Source organism: Nannobrachium achirus, assembly GCF_963921795.1.
Source record: "Nannobrachium achirus genome assembly, chromosome: 6".
NCBI lineage: Eukaryota > Metazoa > Chordata > Actinopteri > Myctophiformes > Myctophidae > Nannobrachium > Nannobrachium achirus.
In genome coordinates, this window is record NC_137815.1 from 31,975,214 (window position 1) to 31,996,315 (window position 21,102).

Sequence of the window (21,102 nt, forward strand, 5' to 3'; positions counted from 1 at the left end):
ACCAATAAACTAAAATACGTATTAAGCTGCTAGGTACACCCCTAAGCTTGATCTTATTAACTCATTAAAAGCCAACCCCGCGATGTCGCGGGAAAAGTAATAGAGTATCTATAGTGCCATCCACGCGATGTCGCGGGAAAAGTAATATATTACTGTAACGGCGAGTAAAAATACCTAGTACAATGGCCGACGCTCCGGAGACGAAATCCGCGCTGATTTGTCATCATCACGGCTCCACGAGCACACAATAGTCATCCCATAACATTGAGGTGGACGGGCCGCCTCATCTTTAATGTCCATTATCTCAAAACTACACTTTAGAAGCGAAGATGGAGGCAGATGCTCGCTTATAAAACACATGTATAAACGCTACGAGCCGATCCAGCATGGCTCCACATAAACAATGATCGGTTCAGTCGAAGGATCCGATGACGTCAGACCGGAAGTACTTCCGGTGGCCTTCAAAATAAGACAAAATAAGAGAACGGCCGTGAATGGGGGGGGGTGGGAGGCACTCTGGATATTATAATCCGTTAATGTCTGAGGCTTTTAATGAGTTAAAGAGCTTATTATGATGTATACAATCAAAAGCTCTGGACGCGTCAATAAATCCAACAAGCATAACAAGAAGTGTTACTGTAAATAGCAATAAAGAAACTGCTGGCTTATTGTGTCTAAAAAGACATATTTAGCCACTTGTACGCATGCCCCACATTTTAGCACAGTAAATGCGATAAAACAATAGAATGAAGCAAATGTAAACATTAAATAACACTCACTTTTTCTTTTCTCTAATTACAATCTAAAATATGAACCCTTGTTGTAAAAAAAACAAAGTTGTCCTTTAACACAACGGAAGCCAAGGTTTCTAACATTTCTAGCTGTTGCTGCTGCCGTCGTTCACTTACGCTTTATTTTGAAGAGCCAAGGAAGCTTTGTGTGTGTGCACGTGAGTGTCCACTGATGATTGAGGAAGATAATCCATTTTGTTTACAAACGCTCGCGAAACTAAAATCCAAACCGGGGCCGACCATCGCGGTAAAGTGTCGCCGTGAAAACAGGCAGATCTCTGCTTCCCTGGCGTTCTTTGCACCTTATTCATAGATAGCTGTTTTTATGTTTCAGCATAGAATGGAAGTGTATGCAGCCTAGATCCTCCATTTTGTTTCTGTGCGAGCCACGGTATGACGTATGGACCAGGGTCTTTCACAGGGCACATAGCATGCACGCAGCTGCACGCTGCACAGTTAACCCTTTATGTCGTTCCTCAACGGGATAACAGATTTTTGGCATAGCGACCTCCAGTGGCCTTATCCCGTTACTGAACGAGTTTGGCTCCGTGGGTGTTAAAGGAGTTGTTCACCCCCAAAATTACTTTTTTTCTATTGATTCCTCACACCATGGAGTTCAATAATATTTTTTGATTTTTTTCACATTCCTAAGACAATAATTTGATACAATAAATGTACCCCCATTGATTCCGGACAGGGACCCAAATGCATTTGGGTCCCCATCCAGAATCAGTGGGGGTAAATTTACTATAATAACATGTTTTTGTCTTAGGAATTCAACAAATAAAATAAAAAAATATTGAACTCAAGACTCCATGCCGTGAGTAATCAATTGGAAATAGCCATTTTGGGGGTGAACTACTCCTTTAAGCAATGATGTTAGCATTTGAATGGCAGACAGCGTATACTCTACTCTCCTTCTAACCTCGCATCACCAGGCTTTCCGCTGGGGGAAAGCCTGGTCTTCGTTTACTAAACGGGCCGTTTGATCCGGTCGGGAGTGGAAGATCTCCTACGTTTTTCTGTAGTCCAGAACGGACTACACTTTGGCCGGAAACAACGACCGGAAACAGTTTCAACCCAGTTAGCGCATGCGCAAGTCGTTAGCCATGTAGTTAGCGCATGCGCAAGTACGGGTTAAAGCTGTTTCCGGTCGTTGTTTCCGGCCAAAGTGTAGTCCGTTTTGGACTACAGAAAAACGTAGGAGATCTTCCGCTCCCGACCGGATCAAAAGCCCGAAATTGGAAGCCAGCCCAGGCTACTCTCCTTCTAAGCTATCTATCCCGTCATGCTTTGTGGGATTAGAATTTCCTTTGTCTGCTGGGCCACTCTTTGTCTCCTGCGTGGGCTTTGATGACATCCAGATATGACATTATTGTTTGTTCCATTCTTTCATTTTAGAAACAGTACCACACCCAGATAGATGAACTGATCGAGGAGAGTGTGAAGGACATGATCCAGCTTTTGGTTGCGAAGGTACATTGGCCTATGTTGTACATGATACTGTGGTGCAGCCACTTAAAGACAGACAGACAGAAAAATATTAACAAAAGTACTACATTTCCATCACTGAATGATTAATTATTCTGTCCCTGTTTCTTCAGTTTGTGGTCATTCTGGAGGCTGTGCTGGCGAAGATTTCAAGATACGATGAAGGCACTCTTTTCTCCTCGTTCATGTCCTTCACGGTGAGACGAGAGCCTCTGGTATTCCATTGTCTCCACTGTTTCTCACTGAGTCTTTGATTCAGCACTTTGTATGAAACATTATATGCTGTTAATGAAAACGTTTTGGTTCTGATTGCAGGTTAAAGCCGCTTCAAAGTATGTGGACGTACCTGTAAGTATAACAACGGCTTGTTTTGTATGCGTGAGTGAGTGTGTGTGTGTGTGTGTGTGTGTGTGTGTGTGTGTGTGTGTGTGTGTGTGTGTGTGTGTGTGTGTGTGTGTGTGTGATCAGTTCATTAAGTGTGTCAGTTCATTAAGTATGCATGGATGTCATGGTGGGTGGTGACCCAGCCTAAGTTAGCCACACCCCACAGTGTTGGGTGAATGGTAATTAGGGGAGGAGTTGATTCTGTGATGTAAAAGTATCTGTGTTTTTTAACTTTTGACCGCAAGGTGGCAGCCTCCAAGAGAAAACAAACAAATACCAAGAGAATACATAATTGCTCATAAAAACCACACCAGGGGGTCCAATGATGTACTTTCAACCTCCTAGACACATGAAAAACAGAAAAAGTACAAAACTATGGCACCACCTCTTTAATGTAGTTCAAACGTTCTGTAGATGTACAGTACATAATAAATTTTCTTGCGATTATTCGTCTTCATGAAAACGCAATCTGTGCATGCATACCCTTCACGTTTCTCTGTCTATGCTATGCTCTGTTTGCAGAAGCCCGGGATGGACGTGGCTGACGGCTACGTGACCTGCGTGCGCCACTCTCAGGACATGCTGCGTGATAAGGTCAATGAGGAGGTGTATATAGAAAGGTTATTTGATGTAAGTAAGATGCCATTTTCCTCCTCATCACAAGGGGAGGGGCTTTCCAAAATGTGGCAAAACAACAGAGCAGAGAGGGATAAGTTCCATTTTGAGACCATGGGGGAATGATGCACCTGTATACGCCTGGCCCAAGAGGCCTGTTGGATTTGCGAGTACTGATTTCACCATGGCTTTGAAAAACGGTGACCCCGAAACCGCGACGATCCGTTCTTTAGTTATGGTCAGTTGAAAAGAAGCGTCTTTGGACGATTTGGACAATCTGGGAGTAGAATCCTAGATAAATCCACTTTTCTGAATTCTCTACCATTGGTCTGAAAGGAAAGCCAGATACCCTGCATTACTGCGGGGTGTATCAGACTTCTTTTCAACATTATTGCGGGGTGTATCAGACTGATATTAAACAATGAAAAGAACAATTTACGCATTTTTGGCGTATATGGCGGCCAAGTGCGGTAAAATCTGAAAACTCGCTTTGGCGTAAATGGTGGCTAAAGTGTTAATTTTGCCACACTTAAAAACCACAGTACTTAATATGCAAAAGTACAAATGGCATGGCTGACACATTTGTACTGTTTAAGTGTAGTGAAATTAAAATGCCAAAGAAGTGTTGTTATCTTTACTTTACTTTACTTTATTTATTTATTTGGACAGGACAGTACCAGTTAATGGACACACTGACATTGACATGTTGCATAATAAATACAAACATACAAAAATCTCAGTGTAAACCAGCCGGAGTTAGCTTAAAGCTAAATTTCATCCGTTGTCCTCATTTCTCATGAGTGTCCTACACTAAGGGGGGGGGGGTGTCACCATTTTACTCAAAGCTGTGGAAATCAGTACTCACTTGACTCTCTACCTCTTTTGACATTTCTCTTCCTTCTTCTATCTCTCTATTCTCTCTTCTATCCTCTCTCTCTCTCTCTCTCTGAACATTAAGCTGCTGCCCTCTGTATTCTGGTGTGCATTATTATTATTATTATTGCCACTGTGCTTTTGGACCTTTGTCTATGAAATCATTGTTATTTTGCCGAACAAAGAGTCCGTAAAAGCACACCCTCAAGAAGGATTATCTAAAGCAGTGCTCTCTCTCTCTCTCTCTGAACAGAACAGAAGTATGTGCACACCACCACGTGAAGCTGTACACGCGTTTAGCTTTAGGATTTACAGCTGTTCAGCTATAAACTGCTGCACCCTGTGTGCTCTCATGTAAATATTGCTGTAGGAGGGGGTGGCTAGCTTGTAATGATTTATGATTGACAAGCTCCCAACCAATAACCAATTTATTGACCCACCCCCCGCTCTGTCCCAACCGATATAATTTATTTCCGTGCCACATTTCAGGACCGGATGTTGAAGGAAATCAGGCTTCATTTTACGGTCTATAGAGTCTATGGGCTGATTGCTGTCCATTAATTTTTACGGTCTATGGACTGGATTCAAACCTGGGTGTCCCACGTGGGAAGCCAAACATCTAACACCCATCCAAAGGGGAATATTAAGACGGTATTATTTCACAGAGGGATCCACTTCCTGCTAGGCCTTAGGCCTGTCGCACCTCCAACGGTGCCCGTGATGGGCTTTGCATGGCAGGGACGTCCTCTTTCCTGAGCCAGGCCTAAAACTGCCCGCACACCAAATACCAAATATAAGACGAATATTAGATCGGGGTTACAAAAAAGGGCTTACAAAAAGGGGTTACAACCGTGTCACTCGGCGAAGATGTATTGTTTGACAACCTATTTTCGGGGGGAAAGCAACTTTCTTTTTCAGTTGGAAAATTTCCGTCGAGCAACATAGTAATGCAACAATGTATAATTAACTAGTCCTTATATGCAATGAGGAGAGAGGAGAGAATTTGTTTTAAAAAGTCAACAACATTCAAACAATATCAAAACATTTAAATCCTTCTTCTTAATTTCTTTTTCAAAAACAATGAAAATAGCAGATCATCGCGGCTATTTTCACTATTCACCATAAAACTAAATATAGCTACAGTAAGTGGTTACGAGGCCATGAACATGCTGCCTGCACATAATAGTCTTTCACAGCATGAAGAGAGCACTGTCTTATGAAAACATAATCCTACGAATGATACATTGAAAGTAATGTGTCCTCCATGTGTGAAGTTGAAGTACACATACAGCTGTGATGTGTGTGTGCTTTCATAATTATTTATTGTTCAAGAGACAACTTGTTGTCGTACAGACCTGTGAGAGCTCACAGGTGTGCGATGGCTTTGTGTGGATGGAAGACGTGTGGTGTGGTGTGGTGCAGTGTGGTGGTGGCAGTAGTGTGCATATTGTACAATATATGTTGTTTAAGAGGTTGCTTGAGAGAGTGTACTGACCTCTTCCTCTGGTTTCAGCTCTTTGTATTGACTTTGAGCTGATGTGCAGTCACTGTGCAAGATATACAATATATACATACAGTATATACGTATATATATTTATTTATATGTATTTATATTTTAGACAAAAGTGTTGACACTGTTGTGGAGTGTGTTTGCTTCTAAAGGCCTGTCCATACTTTGACCAAAACTGCAGTTTTCGGTCAAAAGGTCCGGTTCGACAACAAAATGACGTCACTCGAGACTTCTGAAAAGCATTAGACCGAATGAGAGTTTGGAAATGTGCACGTCGGAAAGTCCAACACACCGAACGTTTCTGAGAAAGTATGGACGGGCCTTAAGTCGTTGAGGTCCACGCACACCTAGCTGTCTTGTCTCCTCGTGTCTCACCATTTGCTCTAGCCCCGCTTGGAACCTCCCTCTACACGATAGCTTCCGAGATGAGGTCCTGAAGTACCGGGTCCCGGCAGAGGTAGAGGAGTCCGTCCAAATGCAGTGCAGACACCTACAGGTGTTTGAGGTTTCACCGGAAAGTAAACTGGTACCTGCCGTCGGGGGGTTCTTCCGGGTCGAATGGGACAACATGGCACAGGCTGACTAAATAAGTCACTCAACCCTGTTGTAAAAAAAAATCACTTTCCGGTGAAATCTCAAACATCTGTTGGTGGGGATACCTTTGCTTTTTGGATACGAAAAAGCCAATCTTGCGTAGCCAGACAAGGTTACGCGCCGGCACTCCGACACGTCGCTATTCCGACCACCTAACCTTAACCCTAACCCTAACCTCAGTAGGGTGAATGCTAACCGGTGAGTAGCTAACCTGCCGACACTGCTGAATGCTAACCTGGTGTTCGGAATGGGGATGTGTCGGAATGGCGACCCGTCCCCGCCAGACAACTATTCCACAATTTCCGAATGCTATATGGAGTCTGGAACTACACCGGCATTTCTGTTTATGAAACATTAAAAAATACATTGTATTTCCCATTTCCATTTCTGCTAAGCACAAGCTATATACTGTATGCTTAGATGGCTTTGATTTATGTCAGGATACATTTGCGCAACTGTAAAGGCGAAACGGAAGCGGGGAAGAGGCTTCGCATGCGCTTTATTGCTTGCTTCCGTTGCTCCAGACTGTATGACCGGAAGCATTTGGAAATTGTGGGAGACAACAGTCTGACCACGCGAGACTATGAAAAAGGTGATCTTCACTGCATTTGGACAGCCTCTGTCTGGACCCGGTACAGCGGGACCAGCCACAGTGCATTCAGTTCCTACCAAGCACCACACGTTAAACTGTTGTTAAGAATGTCTCAAACTATCAGCGTTGCAGTTTGGTGTTTCATCAGATATTTTTAATTGATTTGTTTTGTGTGTCTGTGTGTGCGTGTGTGTGTGTGTGTGTGTAGGATATTTTGATGTTGCTTGCTGCCTATATTCTCATCTTTCATTACTAAGTATCATCCATTTCATTTGCATGTACGTCTATGAATAGCGCCTAAATGTTGCATCAGCAGTGTAATCTCTCCGTCTTTCACTAATTGTTTACCCCTCCCCTCCCTCTCTTGATTCTTTTCTTTCCTGAATTACTCCATTCCTGCTGGCTCCTCTGTTAGAAAAGAAAAGTGGCACTTATCTCTACATGTTGCGTTGTTTTAACACATTATGTTGATTGGCATGATTTTAGAGTCAAATAATCTTCCTGTGTACATCTTCTAGCATGACCCTCCTCCTCAGAGTTCTGCCTCATTGGAAAATAAAGCCTGATTTATACTCCATATCGTGTGTTGGTGTCGCACGTTGAAAATAGACAGTTCTACGACAAGCTCTCAAACACAAACGTGTCACATGCATGGTGACAAATATAGGCTATGTATGCACAGCAGCCATATTGGAAAGAAATGGTGTCCCTTCCTTAATCCTCACATCCTTCACGGGTGTTACCAGTGATACTGATGTTCCATTTAGTGTAGCACGGTGATTCTCAAACTTTATCATTTCAAGGACCCCCACAACTCTGAGAGTGTACAAATGGCACCCATAAGCAGGCATTTGGAACCCCCTCAAGGAACCATATGAGGGTCCCTGGACCCCAATTTGAGACCCAGGCTTGGCAGAGTGTTTCCAGTGAGCCAACATGCAGAATATCAGCACGCTGACTCTGTTTGACCAGAATGGAACATACACATAGCCTTCATTAGTATCATCGGTAACACTGGAAAGGAAGTAAGGAAGGGGCCCAATTTCTTTACAATATGGCTGCTGTGCATAGAGCCTATTGTGAGCTTTTGTAGATCTGCTGCTTCCTGCGTGGGACTAACTGGCGTGCTGTGGAGATAAATGAAGCCATAAAAGTATGCCGTACCTTAGCACCACCTGCTGCCCACCTGCAAGGTCTGCATGCACTGCACTGCACTGCACGCTCAACTCCACTGTGAAGTGGGGACAGGAAACTGCTTAGGCTATCTAACGCCATTTTGTTGAAAACATTTTGTTGAAAGTTGAAATATGGATCGAGAGACAAGGTTTCTCCCCGACAGTGTCTGATGCTAAAATGCTAAGCTAAAGAAAAACACTCAAACCCAAATCAACCAGACAAACCCAGCCCAGTTTGGCCCATTGTCTTCCTGCCTTCTCACTCCACAATGTATTACGTTGACACTTTCTTTTCCCTTAATATTGGGGGGGATGACAACAGTTTCGATCACTCTTGTGTGCTGTTCTCTTATAACTTGATCTGAAAAAAAAATGAAAAAAAATCTCTGCCCATGAAAAGTTGTGAGAAGGTATAAGAAAATAGCACTGATGCTCCCTGCCTGCTGACCATCTTACTCACTCTCATTCTGTTTTTTTGTTTTGCCAATTAATTCTTTGTCGAAAATGAGTATGGGTTATTTTTGTCTTCAGTAGCAAACAAACATCTTCTTCAGTTACAAACAAGCAAAAACTTTAGAATCAAACTTGAACAATGATGGCTCTTAGAAGCCCTCAGATAGGAATCATCTTTATATACGTGCAAATAATGACCCTGTGGTAATGTTTCAGTGACTTTCTGTACACTTTCAACAGCACTGTTGAAAGTGTACAGAATGGGGGTGCTTGTGTGGCACAGGGCTACCTGCCATCATCGTGACGTCAAAGGGGTTCAAATCCACTTTGGTGCATCTGGTTTGGTCGAGTGTCTATACTACAATAAAATGTAAACCGTCGTTGTCGGGTGAAAACCTTGTATGTCCAAAACCGTTGGTTTTGCATTTATCATTTTTAAAATGGTTTGAACAAGTGAAAACAGCCGATCTACAAGCACACCATGCCTCGCACCGCGAGGCGTTGTGTGCTTGTAGATCTGCTGTTTTCACTACTTTTGTGCGACGGCCTTGTATGATGAAGCAGGGGCTTTACTTTGCGAAAGAATGTACATTTGAAACTTGGAGATACAAGGTTTCCACCCGACAACGACGATATGTTATGTATGTAAAATACATAAAAAAATTATCTATGACATTTTAATTTACAACAATACTTGCAACATGAATTACTAGTAACGTGAGTTTTCCGCCACAAAACGTCTTTAAAGAAAATGAAAACTTGGATAGGCTATGCTGTTTACAAAACTATTCAACACCTTTCACTTTGGCAAGCTTCAAATCAATTTGGTAAATTAAGTACAATGTTACCTTCAGAGGCAACATAATTAGTTAGGTGGTCTATTGTAATGTACAACAATAATGTCAACACAAATTCTTTTTACAAAGCGCTGGCACATAAAGTGTGGCTTTGAAGCAAGGACCATTGCATGTCTGGGGCACTCACAAATGCAAAAGGTATTGATGAAGTAAATATTTTTTTAACGTTGTGTGATTTGGGTGCAAAGTGAAAATAACCTTGCACTAAAACAGGTCAATGGTGACAATGATGACCACTGCCTCTAGATGGAGACAGAGGACACGTTTTAATGCATGGACTTTTAATTGTATTTGTCTTTCAGGTCTCTCTCTCTCTTTTCCTTTTCTTTTTTCATTTATTAGAAGAGATTGGAAGTGAAATCACATTCAACTTCATACATAAATACTTAATGTTTTTCCAGTTGTGGAGTTCTTACACATAGGTCCATTTGTCTGCAATACTATATAGTTATAAAGTTGGTCTACTTTTCCACGTCTGCAATACTATTGACAATGGGTCCCGTTGTTATCAGAATTGAATTGATTCTGCATCGGAAACGACACTTCCGGGACGCTTCCGGGTTTGCAATCACTGTCCCGTGTTCCATGGGAAATGTAGTCATTTGGTTTTGTTTGATTTGTTTCTAGCATTTATTGTTACTCTTTGGATAACTTACATGTACATTTCCACCTTCAGTTGATGCTTCATATCCATACCAGTGAAATCTTCGGGGTGGTGTGTTTATTTTTTGGAACACAGCTTTTTTATGAGGCGATCCAAGATTCCCCTATGAGGATTTCAACACAAAACATAAGAAGGGGACCTGGGGGGATAGCGCCCTCATCCCCTCTAGCTGCAGTGACGTCAGGACTTTGGTGGTCTATTGACAAGTTGGCACTGGTCTGCAGTACCTAGTGTAGTCCAGTGGTTCTCAACCTGTGGGTCCCCAAATTATTTTGGGGGGGGGGGGTCCCCAGATGATTAGCTTAACGTGCAACATTGTTTTCTCACTCAACAGCGAAAAACAACAACATACCGTTTTAGGGAATAGAGGGTATCTGCACATTTCTAAATGACAATTTAAGGACTTTTTAATACCTCTAAAATGACAAATTAAACATTGGCCAAATTGTCAAATGTTAGAGGCAGAAATTGTGAAAATAGCGAGGTGTTGTGAGCATGTAGATTTGCTATTTTCACAATAGAAGTGTTGTACAAAATGTAATGCCTCAAGTCTTAGTGCTCGTCGGGGGGGGGGGGGGGGGGGGGGGCAGTTAAAATATGATTGTTTGGGGGTTGCGGCCTGAAAAGGTTGAGAACCACTGGTGTAGACCAACCATTTTCTACCAACCTACCACCATCTGGTATAGAGCATCGCAGCAGAAGTGGTTTACTGGGGTCACTTAAAAATCGCCCATTCATTTTCCCCATACAAAAATATTTATAACAATTATGTTAAGCCTCGAACAAAGCCAAAGCCAGGATGGCAGTGAATCATGACCATACAACCTTTGATCCTATGTGAAAACATATTTTAATATTACATTATTTGATATACTACATTTAATAAATACCCTTTGTTTAGCGATGTTCATGATTGACTGCCATCCTGGATGGCTTTGTTCGTTAACATAATTGTTATAAATATTTTTGTAAAAGTCTACGGGGAAAATGAATGGGCGATTTTTAAGTGACCCCAGTAAACCACTTCCGCTGCGATGCTCTATAGAACATTGGGTATTGTGCCAACTTCAAGTTTCCAAGTTCAACAAAATATCTTGCATCATCTCTCTCTGTTCATGTGTTGGTCCATCAGAGGTGTGCGCTTTATCCGCAGTACGCTAGGTATGTACACGTGTTTGGTCTGTCCTTTTGAGTATGCATGTGATTGTTGTGTTTTGCTGGAGAGCGTTGTGTTTTATGTGTGTTTCAGCAATGGTACACTGCCACCATGAACATACTGGGGACCTGGCTGACTGAACGCATGGATCAACAGCTCCATGTATACCAGCTAAAAATCCTCATCAGGATTGCAAAGGTAGATATTATACACTACAGGCATATACGCACACATTTAACATCTTTACTTGTGTTCACATTTAACAAGAGATTCTTTATAACACAACAATAGTAAGATGCTCAAACTTGGGGAAACTTCTCCGTTAAGTGTTTCAGGATACAGATCACAGACACAGGAAGTATCGTCTCCTCCTCGTGTGCCAATTATCACAGACACTGAACAGAATTTTGCCAGTGCCTTATTAGCTTCCGGCTTGGGCATTTCTGCAATCTGCAGGCCTCTCACAACACATTTATGGACATTACAGGGGCTTCCAAATATGAGCAGTTCACATTGTTAACCAAGCTGTGTAATAGCATCCTTAAGACGTTGGCACTTTAACACTTTGGTAAGGAATGCCTCTTCCAGGCTGTGGTTGAATATACATGACACTTCTAAAACGGTCTCTTCTCTACAGTCCTCAACAACAATACCAACATTAGGTGTATTAGCTGTCATATCTGAAAAGGCATTATTGTCATTATTGCACAGTTTGAACATGGCAGTTGAAAAACACAAGTGCTTATTACACACAAACACATGTACACAGTCTAACAATTTATTCATGTCCATAGACTCCACACATAAGGAAAGCGTACAGGGACACAGATATTTTAGGTGCAGTAAAGGTTACATTCACAAACTCATGGATATGTCCTCGACACGCATGACACTCAGCACTCCATAGGCACAAATAGCGGCGGCTCCGACATACAGTATATGGCAGCAGAGACGGCACAATACTATGCCAGCCTTTCGGCCTCGTCGTTGGGCATCCCAAGTTGTTGAAAGCCTCCAACAACCAGTCGGTGGGTATTATGTCCTAGGCTGGATCAACCAGAGGAAACAAAGTTATTATTCTTGTACTGCTGCTGCTTGGTGTTAAAGCACTCTCTGTAGTTGTTCTCATGGGCTGGGAAGTCCACCCATTGCTATTCCGACAGCAGACCGGTCTATTGCCTCTCTTCCCTGTAGCGGTTCACGGGAGGGGCCGTCAGGTCTGGTAGATTCCAACGGTGAATAGAGCCTTCTTGTATGCAAGCTATATAGTCCACAGAAGTTGCAAATGCATCCACTGCACCTACTGTACTACATTGACGGTGGTAGTTACAGCAAAGCAGTTTAACGTCATGCCCAGGACACACAGGCGTGCGCGCGCGCGCACGCACGCACACACGCACGCACGCACGCACGCACACACACACACACACACACACACACGCCCGATACAAGATAACGGCATGGCTTCCATGTTAATCTCGGACGTCATGTTGATGATGTCATAATGTCACTCTGACAACAGCTTACATTCACGTCCACTATATTGTCGTTGTCGGGTGAAAACCTTGTATGTCCAAAACCAACGTTTGTTTAGCATTTTTCATTTAAAAAATGATTCAAACTAGTGAAAACAGACGATCTACAAGCACACAACGCCTCGCACCGCGAGGCGTTGTGTGCTTGTAGATCTGCTGTTTTCACTACTTTTGTGCGACTGCCTTGTATGATGAAGCAGGGCTTTACTCTGCGAAAGAACGCACAAATTTGAAACTTGGAGATACGAGGTTTCCACCCGACGACGACGATATGTTTTTAAATAATTATGTAAAATCATTGGTAAACATTTTGCTCTTACATCCTCATCCGCTGAGGTTGAGGGGCCTATGCTGTATGAATATGACATAACAACATGGTGGGAAATTCTGGGCATAATTGTCATACGACGATAACTTTATTATAGGACCACAATGGAAGAAAGTCCACCTTTAGCCTAAAATGTCTGACTGTACCTCATGCCATTTACATTTCTGAATAATAAAAGTATTCAATGAAAGATTGATAGATTTATTCAATATTTTATTAGACAGAAATGTACATTTTGGCGTAATCCCCGCACGAGTACATTCAAAACACTTCTAAAAAGATTGTGCCAAAAAAGCAGTCTTGTTTCCATTGGGGTCCTAGGTATTCAATTCATCAACATATAAAGTAGCACCAAAAACATTCAATGTCATTGCAAATATACTGTAAAACATATTATGTACTTAGTACGGAAAAAGGGTGATAACTACCTCCCCGTTTAGCCTTTTTTTAAAACAGTTTTTAAAGCAGTTTTAAAGGAATCCAGTGAACAAAATTTGTTTAACTTTTTCTCTGCCATTTTAAACATAGCTGTAGTAAGCAGCTGCCAAATTGTCCTTACCTTTTAACGTGGGCACGCGCACGCATCGTGCACAATCTGTGCGCGACTCATCTAGTAGACGTGTAGACTCGGTGACAAGCTTTCGAATACAAAAAACCCCATTGAAAAAGACATATCCGTTGCCACGCTGTATCTCTGCTTATCAGCCAGTGTTTACATGAAAAAGCATTGAAAAAAGCCAACTGTGCGCTATGGTAACACGTGGACACGTTCACGCACAAAACGCACAATATGTGCGGGGATCATAATCCAGGCGTGTAGAGACTGGATCAAAGTTTCCAAACGCAAAAATCCGATTGAAAAACGAACGTTCCATCGCCCAGTAGCTTCCACTTCTGTTACACAGTAAACCAATGGAGGCGGGACTATGGCCCAGGCTCAGACTGGATACGGAAAGCTGGATCCGGTCCAGACCGGAAATGACCGGATACAGTTAGGGGGGCGGGCCTAAAGAGCCAGAATCAGCGAAAATCTGCGCTAATACTTTTAATCCTTTCATAATGATTAAAGCTAATTAAACTTTGCGGGCTCTACGGGCATGGCAGCGCGGTACAGCGGGAAATCTACGGTCTCTACGGGGATCGCGAGGTATGAGTTAAGGGGTGGGGTCAGGGAATTCCACACTTGGGTAGCAGTGCTGTATAAGGACAACTTACCCATGTTTGTTTTATCAATCGATCGACTGATCAATTCTCTCTCCCACCCGTGTAGAAAAAGTACCGGGACTTCCGCCTGCAGGGGGTGCTAGACTCCACCCTCAACAGCAAGATGTACGACACGGTGCGCAACAGGCTGACCCTGGAGGAGGCCACGGCTTCGGTCAGGGAGGGAGGCATGGCGGGCATCTCCATGAAGGACTCCGACGAGGAGGACGAAGACGACGACTAGAGCACACCTGCACTGACAATCCACCCACTTACTCCGCCCACCTACTCCACCCTTGACCCTCCTTTCCCCTCCTAATAGACCAAGGAAGTCTGACGTCACTGTCTCTAGATGGCGCTATTACCCGGGTTCACATTGTTATTTTGTGTGTTGATATCCCCATAGGGGAATCGCGATCGTGATCTAAGATTCCCCTGTTCCCCTATAAATAAATAAAAAATAACAACGTGAACCCGGGTAATAGCGCCATCTAGCGGCAGTGACGCCAGGACTTCGGAGCTCTATTAATAGCCCCCTCCGCCCATCCCCTCCCCCCCATTACACTTTTGACTTAGCCTGGTAACCAATGCATGACGTACCGACTCTTGTTACTCAGATAGCCACTCTAGGACCTCTTTGTCAGCTCGAAAAATGCCTATGAAAGGAACTATTAACTAATAAAAATTGTACTTATACTGAGGAAAACTATTAAAAAAAAACTAAAATGTTGAAAAAAAATAATATATAAATAAACCATGGCCGACAGTCTAGCTGTGTCATGATGATAAAGATAGCACCTATCTTTGACTCATTCATTTCTAAAAAAAGAAAAATCATTTCTGTGTTACTAAGCAATATGGAGTACCATTTGTTTTGACGATGTTGAGTGAGATTATTAAGTGTGTCCCCCTGTCCAATGCAAAACTATATGGCGCTTATTTGTCGTATTCTCCATTCATTAATGGTACATAATTGTGATGAGTGTATGGACCCTTTTATAAGCCTCGGTTTGCACCCTGTCGAAGGATCGCGTTCCTGGGGCTGAAAATGACAGATCTACAAGCTTTTAACACCGTGACTCGTCGTGAGCTCGTAGATCCGCGATTTGCAGCGCGAGACACCATCCCGCAACGGAGAGTGTAAATTAAGCATATTTGTCTCGTCTGTTTTTAAGTGAATGCCAACTGCTTCAAACTGAAAACTAAACCTCTGTATTTATGTTCTTTTTGTTCTGCTGTTATTAAGGATAAACATTTTCTCGTCTACTCGCTGTTATCGACATCAACGACAGGAAAGTTCTGGACATTTTTATCATGTGTCAATGCTATGTGACCTCATCTCACATTTAACAAAAATCAGACGTTGGTTCAAAAAGGAAATCTTGAACCAAATAGGAGTGTATTCTAGAGATGCAATATTCTCATAGCTCCATTTTGATAACTCGGGAGATTCTATTTTTATTTCAACATTTAAAAAGCAGGCCTTTAAACGGGTTCTATTTTAAATTGAGTTGCACTTTTACAAAGAAAAAAAAGCTAAAAATAATTTCGTTTTTTATTTAAAACTAAAAAAGAAATAAATACAAAAGTTGGTCTTGTCTTTGTTCCGTAACTTGTGTAGAATGAGATTGTGTGGCATTCTGTTTGGGTCGTCCTGTTGTTTTGTATATATATATAATGCTGTACATTGCATTCTCTGAGCCATTCTTGCTGCATGCCCGTGGGTCCCCCAACCAACCTCCCCCCAAAAAACGCTTTACGTTTTATTCTGTGTGAAGATTATAGCTGGTGGATTCATTCTTGCTTTTCTTTTTTTTTGCCTTATGAAAAGCCAACAGTTGTAATATGCAAGAGCTGTGGCCTCTAAATAAATTACTGTACATGTGTGCTCCTGGTGAATGTTTTACTTACTGCAAGAGTTGTATTCTTCTGGCCAGTGTTGATTTTTACAGCAAATTTTGATTTAGTTTTAGTTAGTCTTTTGGATAAAATGTGTCATTAGTCATCTGAAATGTCTTAGTTTTAGTCTAGTTTTAGTCACCAAAAATGTGATTTTACACATGGTTGCATGCTGAAAATAGCCAATCTACATTTATCAACTTGTTGAATCTTTCCCCAGACTCCATATTACAATAAAAAAAAGAAATAAACTAAATTAAAACAAACTAATAAAAACTAAACGGAATTCATAAAAATACTAAAAAGAATGAAAAACTAATAATCTTGAGCCTGAGATGTGCTATAATGAACAGCAGGGGGCATTAATGTGCTGCTTATAATGATTATATTATTATGAAGGTGATCTGTAGCCTAGTTCCAGACCCTGAATCGCTAGCCACACCCATTTCAGGCTGAGTGTCAGGCTAGGTGATCTGCCCAAAATCTCTAATACCAGGATGCAGTACATCAAAACCCATAATTTATTTCATGTAAACCAATACAGTTTTACGTATTAAATAACACTTTTACACTATGATATGTATATCACAGTATCATAGTAATACAACAACTATGATACTATCATATAAACATGTAATATAATAAATGGACAAAACCATTTTATTATTCATTTTTCAAGTTTACAAAATAGAACAACAGCCAACATGGCTTCAATCATAGACCGGCACAAACTTCACTGGCTCCAAGCAAAAAATGTCAGGGAAACATAACAGTATGAATCTCGGGAGAAGATAAATTGTTTAGTGTGGGACTGAATAGGCTCTATGCACAGAAGCCATGATTGGAAAAGAAATTGGGCCTCTTCCTTACTTCCTTCACAGTTTTTACCAATGATACTGATGAATAGGGCTCTCACAATTATTACATAATTGTCTAATCGCAACAGTTGGTGCTGAAAAGCAGTTTGATGTGGAGTTTTAAAATCAAATCAGAAATCTGCAGGCTCTTCTCCAAATGTTGAGGAATTTCATCAAGCAAAACCTCCTCTCATGGAGAAGTGGGTGTGTGTGATAAGAAAAGAGGCCAGCTGTCACATAGAACCAAGTGTGTGTGGATGAATGAATCAATGTGCGGAAAACGTGTTGAACATGGGTTATAATTCAAATGTACAGACTGAACACGATGGCGTATCAGCCCCAGATGGACACGAATAAAATAAGCACGATGCACTCTGACCGTTCCTGAGGATAGCAAACAGAAAAGTTGTTTTCACTGCAAAATAGCAGACCGACAAGCTATTTTCAGCAAAAGCTTTCCCCCAAATAACAGAAAATACACTAGTATAGTATAGATAGCAGTAGCTGCCATTTTGTGGTTCCCCTTAAAACATACAAATAAAAAGAAGTCCATATATATATATATATATATTTCTTTTTTTCAAAAGATATCTAGCAATTATTTTAAGCCTAGAATCAAGCCATACAGGATCCTGATGAATCATGAGCATAAAACATTTTTTTCATTAAAATTTTATTGAAAACCGCAAAACAAAGGGTATTTATTAAATAACATAGTATATAATTAATTTGTTCCCCTTCTTCACAGAATCAAAGGTTTTGTGGCCATGGTTCATCGGGAGCCTGGATGGCTTGAATTTAGGCTTAAAATAGTTTATATAAATATTTTTGAGGGATGCTCCTGGAAGGAGCTAAGCTCCAACGTCTGGCTTTGTCCGTTCGTCCAAAGTTTGTTGTTGTACACCCAAGGGTCACATTGGCCAAGCTTCGCAGGACGCTTAAAGGTACACTAGGTAACTTTATACCTATATATCGTCGTTGTCGGGTGGAAACCTCGTATCTCCACGTTTCAAATGTGTAAGTTCTTTCGCAAAGCAAAGTCCTGCTTCATCATACAAGGCCGTCACACAAAAGTAGTGAAAACAGCAGATCTACAAGCACACAACGCGTTGTGTGCTTGTAGATCGGCTGTTTTCACTAGTTTAAATCATTTTAAAGATGATAAATACAAAACAAACGGTTTTGGACATACAAGGTTATATATATATATATATATATATATATATATATATATATATATATATATATATATACTAGACCAATATATTAGAAATAGTCTTAAAGTTACCTTGTGTACCTTTAATGAGATTAAATAGCACTGCTCACTTCACACTGGGTGAGATTTTTGTAAATATGAATGGGCCACTGCAATGTGACTACAGCAGAGGTTCTATTATTTTATTTTTTTGTCACCCATGTAAATATTTGAATTCACGGCACCCCTGAATTACATTGTTAGCACCTTACATTTTATGGGAATATCTTTTTCCATTAGGACAGATTGAAAATAACTTTTATATTTGGTAAAAATGAGAGCACTCAGTCTGTATATAATGCAGTTTGCCAAAAATCTTAAAAATATGACAATTATGCTATTAGGCTAATGATATGCGAAAATTCTCTATTATATACTCCGTCATATATGCTGGTGTCGCACGACAGAATTAGTCGAGCTTGTATTGTCAGCTATTTTGCCATGGCACACCGTCGTATGATGAAGTATAAGTCAGGTTTAAGTGGTTAATTGAATAACATTGGGTTTTGAAACTGGGAAAACCGCTGTATCTATCGATTATTTTCTAATCAATAATTTGGATTAATCAATAATCGAGATCTGTTTTTTTTTTATATTCAAAACACATCAAATAACCACTTAAGCCCTATTTTTAGCTTGTAGATGATTATAAAATAATAATAATAATGACATGCCCAAAATAGGGATAGTTTATTAATGTATTTTTTATTAAATTATCAATTACCTTTATTAATCGATTAAATCAATTATTTTGTTTAACTGTTGCACCCCTACTGTGCTGTAAACTAACAACTGTCTCATATGTTGATATAGCTCTGGTCCATAGTGTTAGAAGTCACCGATGAGCCCTTGCGCTTACAGCCGCAGCAGCCCTGCCCTTCGTCTTTAGTTAAAGCAATAATAATAAATCACTTTCGATACTCACCAAAACAAAGACGGCTTTAGGGAGTTGAAAGACTACTTTCCCTAATGGGAACACTCTGAGCCTTCCACCTCACGTCTAAAATACACTTTTTGTCCAGAAAAGAAAATATTTCACTGTAAGGCAAAATCTGGTCAATGTAATTTACTATTGAAAAGATCTGTAGAGGGCACAGTGGAGTAACTAAAAAATGCCTTTCTTCCGGTGAAATATAGTATATATCTTTTCTGGCCAAAAAGAGTATTTTATTTTATCTATTTATTTTATTATTATTCTTTTAATTAAAGACGAGAAGCAGGGCTACCGCAGCTATCGGAGATATAGCGTGGAGACATGAGTTCAATTATATATATTTTTTTATCTTTTATTTTTTTTATTTGTCGCATTCCTAAAACACAAAAAATTATTATAGTAAATTTACCCCCATTGATTCTGGATGGGGACCCAAATGCATTTGGGTCAGAATCAATGGGGGTAAATTTAGGGTCAAGGGTCAAGTAAATTGACCTCCATTGATTCTCACCCAAATGCATTTGGTTCCCCATCCAGGGCCTTGTATTTGGGTCCCCATTCAGAATAAATGGGGTTACATTTACTATAATACATTTTTTTGTCTTAGGGATTCGACAAAATACATTTTCTTTTTTATTGAACTCAAGTCTCCATGGCATGACTAATCAACAGAAAAAAAGTCTTTTTGGGGGTGAACTACTCCTTTAAGGAGAACTCCCTCTAACTCTATGGACCAGGGCATTCATGAATAGTGATTTTTAGTATTCGAATTACTCGACCTCAAAGTATTCGAATAGTCGAATATTGTCAAATATTAAGTAAGCAAGAGGCGAACATTATGAAAATAGTCGATCTACATGCTCACAACGCCTCGCAACGCGAGGCGTTGTGAGCATGTAGATCTGCTATTTTCACAATATTTTTCCGCGAAACCGAGTCACATTAAATGTAATATCTACAATTCCAAGTGCTTGGAATCTTATGACTTATGACTTCCTATCTAGCCAAGCTTTATAAAACAAGAAGAAATATATATATTTTTAAAGACAAAACAATAAAAAAATTAAAATAAGCGAATATTCGACTTCGGTGAACAACGTCGAATAGTGACTTTGATATTCGAATATTTGGTGAATGCCCTACTATGGACCAGAGCTAATGTAAAAAAGACCTCGGAACAAACCACTTTGTGCTGCAATTTAGAACCACCTCTTTGGTTACAAATCGTTGCTGCCGGACAGAAACCTTGTATCTCCTTATTTAAACTTTTTATGTATTTCTTTTCCCGTTTTTCTTTTTTTTTTTTGTAAATGAATGTCCGACTTCATCAAACTACAGTGTCTGTCGGGGCGCCCACTCACAGATATAAAAAGCTAGATATCTCGTCCACCCGCTGCAGTTGATTGGAGCGACCCGTCCAACTTGGTGGGCACAAAAGAGGAAGTGTCGAGGGCAGGCTGCCACTCAAAAACACTACTGGCCAATCACAACGCGTCCTTTCCGGGACTTTTCCATTCAGTTCAAACCTACCGACCTTCCGTGTCTGTTACGACACAGAAGTAATTCCAAGCCTGTCAATCAAAAATGCCCACCAAGGCGAGACGGGTACCAGAGAGCCGGAAGAGGCGTCTACCTTTTTATGTCTGTGCGCCCACTGGCCTACCGGTCCAGGCGCATATACCACATAGGCTCAGTGCCTGACAGCATGTCGCTGGTTCGAGTCCCGATCCTGACTACCTTTGCTGCGTCCTACGTGACACTCCTCATCGCTCTCCCCGTTTTCTGTCAGTCTACTGTCCTATCAATAAAGGCATAAAAGCCCAAAACATATCTTTAAAGGGGCCCCACCATGAATTTTACATTTTCCCAGTCTCTTCCAGCTCCCCCCCCCCCCCCCCCCCCCCCAAAAAAAAAAAAAACATTCATTAACTCTAAG

At 41.0% G+C, this 21,102-nt stretch overlaps 1 protein-coding gene across 3 annotated transcripts in view; it reads left to right on the forward strand.

Moving 5' to 3' along the window:
- LOC308287477 (calcium-dependent secretion activator 1) overlaps window positions 1-14,465 on the forward strand; it is a gene marked incomplete at both ends in the record, with an annotated part of 156,978 nt that extends 142,513 nt beyond the window's left edge. For all 3 annotated transcript variants that reach the window (XM_080728659.1, XM_080728658.1, XM_080728660.1), the window contains 6 exons: window positions 2,193-2,267; window positions 2,396-2,479; window positions 2,598-2,630; window positions 3,189-3,296; window positions 11,249-11,353; window positions 14,289-14,465. In XM_080728659.1, the coding sequence (XP_080584785.1) occupies window positions 2,193-2,267; window positions 2,396-2,479; window positions 2,598-2,630; window positions 3,189-3,296; window positions 11,249-11,353; window positions 14,289-14,465 (582 nt within the window). The remainder of the gene's footprint in view (window positions 1-2,192; window positions 2,268-2,395; window positions 2,480-2,597; window positions 2,631-3,188; window positions 3,297-11,248; window positions 11,354-14,288) is intronic.
- Window positions 14,466-21,102: the final 6,637 nt, after the last annotated feature.